At 40.4% G+C, this 10,000-nt stretch overlaps 1 protein-coding gene across 8 annotated transcripts in view; it reads right to left on the reverse strand.

Annotated features, from left to right (window-relative positions):
* LOC120533527 (zinc finger protein 239-like) overlaps nucleotides 1–10,000 on the reverse strand; it is a 304,582-nt gene that overhangs the window by 46,839 nt on the left and 247,743 nt on the right. For all 8 annotated transcript variants that reach the window (XM_039760458.1, XM_039760461.1, XM_039760457.1 and 5 more), the window contains exon 2: nucleotides 1,465–1,925. In XM_039760458.1, the coding sequence (XP_039616392.1) occupies nucleotides 1,465–1,846 (382 nt within the window). In that variant the 5' untranslated portion in view covers nucleotides 1,847–1,925. The remainder of the gene's footprint in view (nucleotides 1–1,464; nucleotides 1,926–10,000) is intronic.

Genomic DNA, 10,000 nt, shown 5'->3' on the forward strand with positions numbered 1-10,000 from the left:
ATAATTTAAGAATGACGTCAACATGTCAGTCTAAGTTGTTTCTCCAATCCACTACTTCAATTGTAAATTCAAAGGTTTGACATTTCATCCAAATACTTATGCAAGGATATCACAAGAACCTTAGATTAACTGAAGAGATGTGTAAAGCTGGCAAATGTGATAAAAGAATTTTTGAAGACCTGGATGTCCATCAATGCATAGAGAGCCATAGTGTCTACGAATATGGAGGAAACTCACTACAGGAAAGGGCAACCCACAAAGATCACAGCATGAAAGCAGAGATGAATAGGGACCCAGACTGGCAGAGCAAAGGGCCTGCAGAAGTCTCCAGGACTTGAGAAAGTCTCTGTCCTTGTGTTCATATGGAGAAAAGCATAAGAATGTAGTTTACAGAAGGGCAACACCAAGGAGATCAACGCAATCTAGCAAAACCATCACTGCACATCTGAAAACTTGTAAAAGATCATCACAATGTTCCAGAACAGACAATGTTCTATGAATGAATGAGCCAAAAGTTGAAGTCTTTGGTCAAAACATGTAACACCATGCTTGGAGGTAACACAAAAGTGGACATTGATACTAAAGACTCAAGGTGAATGGAGCATCATGGTTTGGCATGCTTGTTTCTTCATGGCCTGGAACACCTGACATGATCAACGGTCACTGAATTGAAAATATCATCAAGAAATCTGACAGAAAAATATCAGGAAAGTAGAAGCTTAACAAAAATTGAGTGATGACACAGGACAATGAGCCCAAACACAGGAAGAAATCAAAAACAGAAAGGGTTAAACATACGGTAATGGGTGTTCTGGAATGGCCAATAAGAGACACGAGATGCTGTGGCCTGACCTAAAGAGAACTGATCAGAAAAGGGCTCACAGGGATGAAGGAACTGAAAAGGATTGGAATGAAGGAATGGGTTAAAATTCATTGCTGATCAGTAGCTACAAAATGTTGTGGAGGTCATTACTGTTAAAGAAGGGTCAACCAGTCTGTAAAGATAGGAGGGTCAGGGAGTGGACTGTGAATGTTTAAACGATGTGTTCAGGACTGCCAAGAAGCCATCCAAATGTTTGTGTTATTACAGTAGTTTAGGACAACTGAGGCTGTCTGTAATCAGAGCTTAGCTGAAGATCGGACTACATTGTTAAGAGGAATTAATATGGATACCCAGGAAATTCCAGAGGGATCAATACCTTTGTCTTGTTCTTGGACATTTGTATAGCACTCTTTCGAGGATAGGCTGAGGACTTCTGCATAAAGTCACGATAATGGAAGAATAGCAAACTGCTAAACCTTACATAACAATAGATAAAATCCCAAACTACAGTATATTTAAACACACAATAAAATAAAGTATTTTCAGTCTATTTCTAAGTTTCTCCTAAGAATCACAAGATCCAACTTTTGAAGCTCATAAACCCCAAACCTAAATCTTACACATTTTTATTTTGCACTTACTTTTTCCAGACTTCTTTGAAGGTGGTCGCTTATTTTTCTGAGATCTAACAGATGTAGTTTCCTCAGCCCTCTTTGGTTCAGACTCTAATGATTCAGACTTCACATTGATAGAAGGATCTGGAGAGGAATAGTGTCTGCTTTGAGAAGAGTCTAACCTGGTCACCACTCCATCTTGACACCCATCATGACGGTTGTCTTCTTTTACACTGTCCAGCTTTGTATGGATATGTGTCTCAATACTGACAGATTTCTCTTCATGTTCTTCTTTAATGCCCACTGGCTGCAGTTCACTGTCCTCCTCCTTGATGCTCAGACTTTCCTGTTTAAGGTAGATGGACTCCCACTCACAGTCCTCCTCCTTAATATTCACAGTTTTCTCCATGATATTTGCGTCCACATCACAGGTGTCCTGTTTCACATCTACTGAGATGTTCCAGCAAACAGCAGCTTTTTCTTTTTCTCTGGGAAAAGAACAAGAATCAACTTCATTAAAACTTCATCACTTATGTCTAAAGACACTTGAATTTCCTTTTAGAACAGGCTCTATGTTATGGTTTATGTAAAGTTAGACAGTTTGTAACATGCTGACAGTAACTCAATGCTCTTCATTTCAGATTATCAGAATTTTGGGAGTGGAGTGAAGGTCCAACAGACTCTGAAACAAGAAGACCATCTTACAGAGTTGTGGGTCAGCAGTATTCACTACTTGAATTAAACATACAGTGCTGCTGGCGTCCCAGAATGGTCTTATCAGTTTGTATTAATAACAATAACACATTTTATTTAATAGGCTCCTTAATTAGCACTCAAGGTTACCTTACAATAAAGTTAAACAACATTAGTAAAATTAAAACAAGAGAATGATAAAACAAAAAGAAATAATTAGCAAACAAACAAAGATAACTGGCAGTAAAAGTGCAAAACTCACAATTGGTATGCCAGTTTGAAAAGATCAGTGTTGAGGGTAGTTTTAAAATGTGTTATTGAATTGAGCTACAATTATGAGAGGGAATTCCTGAGTTGAGGAGCACTATGAGAGACGCTCGAGCTCCCATAGCACTGAGTCTGATGTGTGGTACAGAAAGTTGAGCTGCAGATGAGGATCTGAGTGAGCGAGAGGAGTGTCAGTCTGTAGGAGATCAGTGAGGTTGTGAAGAGCTTTCAAAATTAAGAGCAGTGTTTAGTATTGTATTCTGTAGTTAACAGGGAGCCAGTGAAGGTTAAAGAGAATCGGCGTAATATGTTCAGTGGATTTAGAACAGTAGCTTATTATCCTGGAAGCAGAATTTTGAATAAGTTGTAAGCAATGGATACATTTTTGTGGTATGCCAGATAGAATAGCATTACAGTAATCTATACGTGAGGTGACTCGGGCATTAACTAATACTTTAGTACTGTGTTGCGTAAGAACAGGACAAAGTCTACAAATGTTTCAGAGATGGAAGAAGGCAGTCCGAGAAATGTTACTTTTATGGGTGGAATTATTTAATAAAAATAATAATAAATTATTATTATTATGTAATAATTGTCAATAACAGTTTATAAATGGCTATAAATAATTGCATTTAAATGATTTACCAAAATCTATTGTATGTAAATGATATTGATGAAGGTTTGTACAAGTAGGCGCACAGGATTGTGTTAAGAAACAGAAAAGTCTGGAGGGAGGAGATGAAAGAGGAACCTAACTTTGCTGAAATGCGCAGCTGCAACAGGAGAAGACAAGCAAGTGAAATAAGGGGTTTGTTAGCTTAGGCTGACAGGTGTAACTGATGGTGCGGAAATTCTATTTCTGTCAGTAGGTTTGACAAACCGTTTCAATTCATTAAAGACCACCAGAACCCTCTTTACCCACTGAATCAATCATAACTTTTGATTGTGCTATCAGATTTAATAAAACCACCTTGTTGTCACTAAATGTTTTCAAGTGCATTGTTCTGTTAAACTGTGACCATCCCTTCTCCATTAGTAAATAGCTGATTGACCTGACTTAAGCTCCTTAACTGCACCGCCATAACAGGGATGGAAGTGTGTCATGTTAAAAGGAAAAAGTGTTTTAAATCCATAAGAAAGGGCAGAGCAGGCTCTTTTCAATTAGGAAGCAGCGTTTCCTCAATGTGGGAGGTGACATAATTCACATCTTCTATCACATTCTGATGAACAGTGTGATTTTCTACATTACGGTGTGCTGAGCTGTGCACATCACGTCAAAAGAGGCCAACTGAATGAACAGGCTATTTAAAAGGGCAAGATCAGTCATGGGACGCACCCTGGACCCCATAGAGTTCATAGCTGAGGAGAGGATTAAAACAAAACTGAGAGCCATTATGAACAATGCTGCACATCCTCTCTCTCACACAGTAAAATTAAGTTTTTTCAAATCATTCTGCATAAGTGTGTCAAGAAACACTATGGGGCTCTTTTATCCCAACAGTAATACATCTGCTAATGTCTTACGCTGACTGTGAAAACCAATTCAGAACTTTTCTTTCTTTTATTTTTCTTCCTTCATAGTCATTCTGGTGTGTGTTCAGACCAAAGTGTGTGTGTATGTTTATTTACTTTTTATCTACCTTTTTTATATTTTCTGTAACTTCTACCTTGTGACAAATAAAGTTCCACTGAGTCAATTCTATCTATTACTGATCACAGGATTTGCTTAATCTGTTTGTTTAAATTGATGCAAATGTTTTAATTTTATTGGGTACAACTTCAGAAGAGTGACTTTGATACAACACATATGTCACTTGAGCCAGTTAGTGAGGGAGGTCGTGGTGGTCAGCTTAATAATTAGGGATTTTGGACACAGGTGACATCACCGAGTGGAGGTGAGACTTGTGCTGGTATTTCTTAAGAGGGCAGCATTTCGTGTGTGAGGTAATTACTATGCTGTGAGAAAGACACCCACAGTGTGGACTGACTGGGGGGCCAGGAGAGGTAAACATTTGAGCTGGTGGTGGTTTTAAATTGATTTTATGATCTTGAGTTTACTTTATTTTGGGGGGTAGATCTTGCTGATTGAGATCAAAAGCTGGTGCTGTGATCGTCTCAGTGAGCACTGAAGAGGTAAATCTTAGCCCTACTTAATAATTAATCCACAAATCGATTAGCGAAAATCGATATTTTTTTATGTTATGTTTAACAGTGGCTGTTGTTGGCCTCTGTTTCCTGAAATTGTGATTATTTATTGAATTAATGTATTTACCACCTTTCTGCTGGTCAGTTGAAGGTGGCATTTGGAGTTGTAAATCAACCTGAACCACTTTCTCCCTAATCTTTGTCAAATGAGGTTGGACTGTAGGAATACACGGTAAATAATCAAAATGTAGATAAGAGGTGGCGACTGTATGACTGGATGATGTGAAGAAGAAAATGGACTTGAAAACGTGAAGTGAACTGGAGACACACACACTGATGATTGAATAGAAAAGACACACGGGCAGCCACATGGGGATTGACTCGAGTAAAGTTCGGTGCTGGGCTGGAGGTCGCGCTGCTCGCCCCTCACTTAAATCGTGTGCAGTAACTCAGAATTGAGCGAATGAGAACTTACACATCCATAAAACTTTATCTCCAAACCCTGAGCATTTATCTTTGTTTGTAAGTCTGTGATCAAATTCTTAATGTGAATACTTTTTAGCGAAACATCACACTTTCAAATAACCTTACAATTTTTATATAACTTAATATGAATCTATGAATCAATTTACACTCATCGCCATACTTTAAATAATTGTTGTAATGTTAATTTACCCATTCTTAGAGATTTAAAATATTGAACTTGATGTATTTTACATGCCACACACCCTAATGATACACACTCTACAGTCTCTAGCTGATTATGTGATCTACACACTCCAGACTGGTGCTGCCTTGTCTTGAACTGTGTATAATTTAACCTAAAATGCCCAATCCCGATGCATGTTAATATCATTTCGTCTCTTCTTGTTCTGCCCCCTTTTCCTATGAATCTCACTCTGCTTTCTACTCTGTACATATGCCTTCCCTTACTGTCAGTGTCCCACATGATTTGCCGCATCTCATCGATTTTTATTCGCGTCAGTCTGTTAACTTCTGATTTACTGATTCTAATTCAATAATAGAAGATGTTTAGCTGCTTTTATTGCCAAATCATCAACAATTTTGTTTCTTTTGACTCCTTTATGTGCTGGGACCCATAAAAAACTAGCATATCAACTCAAATGCTCTAATTGATATAAAATTTGAAGTACTGTGGCAGACCAGTTTGAAATCACTCTGCTATACAGTTTAAGCAAAAGAAGATTAAGAGGTGACATAATTGAAGTGTTTAAAATTATGAAGGTAATTGTGTGGAAGACAGTAAGATGTCGGGGACTTTCAAAACTTGACTTGATGTTATTTTTGAAGAAATAAGTGGACAGGACTGGCGCTTTGATGGGCTGAATGGCCTGTTCTCGTCTAGAGTGTTCTAATGTTCTGCACAGCAAATTTCAAAAATGTCCACCCGCAGCACATCAGAGAGGCTAAGAGTCACTGCGCAGATCAGTCACCGGTACACAGACAAACACACGGGAGACTCCAAGGTGAGCGCTGTTATTATTCATTGATTCAAACTCTGTATCGGAAATACTGTACTGTGTATGTAAAGTGTAATGTGACTAAAAGTATGTGCTGCACAACTAAATACAGCTGTCATTCAACATGAAACAGAGCCTGGACATCACTTTACATGCCTTGTGGTGAAAAGAAAACCCGGCGAGTTTTACGGAGGTTGACATTAAAGGTCCACTTGAGAGCTAAAGAACAGTGCAGATTAACACAGCTCTCTATGTGAATACAAGGTGGTGCAACTCTGGACATGTAAACTTCAAAATCTTCACTTGCTGCAGGGATAGCAAACTGTTGGTCGTAAGTCTGCATCCCTATTAGCCCATCATTGTTATTATTGTTTACATCCCGCCTCGAACATACATGGAGATAGCGGGTGATATCATCCATTCCGATGTAGCTAAATTACAAACATAACACCCCGAGGGGTTTGAGCTAATCTCTGGAGATTTAACCATGTGACACTGTACAAAACATTACCTGCCTTCTCCATGTATGTGGATTGTAACACCTGAGGAAATAGGACTATAGACCTACTGTATGCAAAAGTTAAAGACGCATACAGAGCCACCCCGCTGCCTGTGCTTGGGAAAGCAGATCATAACCTGGTCCTGCTTCAGCCTCACTACAAACCAAGAGTAAGGGAGCTACCTACAACCTCACGCTCATTCAGGAAGTGGTCCCCTGAGGCAGAGCAGGATTCTGAGAGACTGCTTTGGAATTACGGACTGGGATATTCTGCAGGGATCACATAGTGAGAACATTGAGCAGGTTGTTGACTGCACTACTGACTACATCAACTTCTGTATGGACATTGTAGTTCTAGTAAGAACAGTATGCTGCTATGCTAACAACAAGCCATGGATTACAAGTGACATCAAGGGCTTCTTGAACCAGAAGAAAAGGGCTTTTAAAGGCGGTGATCAGCATGAGCTCAAGCGTGTGCAGAAGGAACTCCGAGTCCAGCTCAGGGCGATGAAGGAGCAGTACAGGAGAAAGCTGGAGCAGAAGTTGCAGAATAACAGCATGAAGTGTGGGATGGGATGAAGATCATCACATTGATCACATTTGATCACAAGATCAAATCAGATGAACAACTTCTTTAACAGGTTTGACCACCATAACTCACTCTCACCTCAGAGTACTGCACCCTCCACCCATCTTTTCTATTGATACCAGCATAGGAGAGAGTTTCCCCCCACCCACAATTACAGAAGCCCAGGTAAGCAGAGAGATGAGGAAACTTTTTGCCAGCAAAGCAGTGGGTCCAGATGGAGTATCGACACAACTGCTGAAGGCATGTGCGTTGGAGCTGGGGGGTCCTCTACAGCGTATCTTTATCTTGAGCATGGAACAGGGGAGAGTCCCGAGGCTTTGGAAAACATCTTGCATCACCCCAGTCCCAAAGGTATCATGTCCTGCTGAGCTGAATGACTTTTGGCCTGTCACTCTGACGTCACGTGATGAAGACCATGGACCAGCTGCTGCTTCACCACCTGAGGCCACAGGTCCGCCACGCCCTCGACCCTCTGCAGTTCGCATATCAGGAGAAGGTGGGAGCGGAGGATGCCATCTTCTACATGCTACACCGATTCCTCTCCCACCTGGACAGAGGCAGTGGTGCTGTAAGAATTTTGTTTCTGGACTTCTCTAGCACCTTCAACACCATCCAACCTCTGATCCTCAGGGACAAGCTGACAGAGATGGGAGTAGAGTCATACCTGGTGGCATGGATCGTGGACAATCTTACAGACAGACCTCAGTATGTGCGCCTCAGGAACTGCAGGTCTGACATTGTGGTCAGCAGCACAGGAGCGCTGCAAGGGACTGTAATTTCTCCAGTCCTGTTAAGCCTATATACATCAGACTTCCAATACAACTCGGAGCCCAGCCACATGCAAAAGTTCGCAGATGACACTGCTATCGTGGGCTGCATCAGGAGTGGGCAGGAGGAAGAGTATAGGAACCTAATCAAGGACTTTGTTAAATGATGCTACTCAAACCACCTACAACTGAACACCAGCAAAACCAAGTAACTGGTGGTAGATTTTAGGAGGCCCAGGCCCCACCCTGACCCCGTGATCATCAGAGGTGACTGTGTGCAGACCTATAAATACCTGGGAGTGCAGCTGGATGATAAATTGGACTGGACAACCAATATTGATGCTCTGTACAAGACAGGACAGAGCCGACTATACTTCCTTAGATGGCTGGTGTCCTTCAACATCTGCAATAAGATGCTCAGATGTTCTATCAGATGGTTGTGGTGAGCGCCCTCTTCTACATGGTGGTGTGCTGGGGAGGCAGCATGGACACCAGGACAAGCTGGTGAGGAAGGCAGGCTCTATTGTAGGCACGGAGCAGGACAGTTTGACATCTGTGGCAAAGCGACGGGCACTGAGCAGGCTCCTGTCAATCATGAAGAATCCACTGTATCCACTGAACAGGATCATCTCCAGACAGAGGAGCAGCTTGAGCGTCCTGCTCCATTGACAGAATGAGGAGATTGTTCCTCACCCACACTATGCGATTCTTCATTTCCACCCTGGGGGGGCAAACGCTAACATTATACAAAGTTATTGTCTGTTATACCTGCATTTTTATCACTCTTTAATTTAATATTGTTTTTTAGCAGTATGCTCCTGCTGCAGTATGTGAATTTCCCCTTGGGGATTAATAAAGTATCTATCTATCAATCTATATATCTGGACTTGCTTTAAAAGCCTCTGACTGTCAGTAACATCCCTCCCTCGTGAACACATCTTCAAGGTCAGAATAGGCGATCAGTAAAAGTCGTCTTATTCACAGCACAGTATAATAACAAAACATTTCCTTAAATAAAAATGATGGTTCTCCTGTCTCTACCATTCCTAATCAATTTTCCTGTTACTTGAGCACAATCCCAGCCACCAACACAATTACTGTGTACCCCCCCCTCGCCTCAAACAATCAATTAAAGAACAAATTCAAAGTGATTACTTTAATATTTAATCATTTAAACCCATCAACCTGCAATCAATAGCCATAGCAACAATTGAAAATGTCAGTCAAACGTTTTGATTTGTTACTCATGTGAAACAAGAGGCGTTTACTTTTGATAAATCTTTACAAATCAATGAAAACAGGCAAAGGGATGGGGGGGTATTTATGAGAAGAGAGCATTATAGTGAGGGAGGAATCGTGACCGTAATACTAAAGCTCTTCTTTGCAGTATTAAGGATTCTACCAGTCAGCATTTATAAGAGGTATAATTTAGAATTGTGTGTCTTGACCCTAATTATTATTCAGACACAATCATTTAAAATGTACTGATGACCTACAAACATTCATTTGCCTGACATTTCCATCATGCAGAGTGCAAATGAAGCTCAATGGATAAGGATTTGAAACGTCAAGTGTAGAGAAATTAGCGCGTGGTTGGAAGCACTGAGCACCATGTGCAGTTGGTTATGAATTCAAAGTGATATAGCAGTACTTTGTTACAAGTCTACCAAACATTTTATATTTAACCCTGTTGTGATATTTTCTAATTTGTATTGATATTACACACGCGGTTGAGTTCACTGACAGACTGAAATGACAATTCAGGTAGTTGCTGGCAATTAATATTTGTTACTGGTTCGCAGTAATTTAGTTTGTCTGATACAGGTCTAATGACATTATATATTAAACATATTACGAATTTCACAGTGAAATTTATAAAATTTTGTATCTGAGTAGTTGGAGACACTAATGACACTGGTGTCGTCATAAATGAAGACTGGCTGGTGTAAGAAATACAAGTGAGAAAATCCAAACGACAGTAGACACGATCAGATAACTGGCCGTGGGAGGTGCCGCTATTAACTCCACAGTTGGTATAACTTTGCTATCTGTAAACTCTCCTTTCCAAATATCGAAGTAAGGATTAATTTCAAATGTAATCTGTATTTCGAAAGTACTTTAA

This window comes from Polypterus senegalus, chromosome 8, assembly GCF_016835505.1.
Source record: "Polypterus senegalus isolate Bchr_013 chromosome 8, ASM1683550v1, whole genome shotgun sequence".
Lineage (NCBI taxonomy): Eukaryota > Metazoa > Chordata > Cladistia > Polypteriformes > Polypteridae > Polypterus > Polypterus senegalus.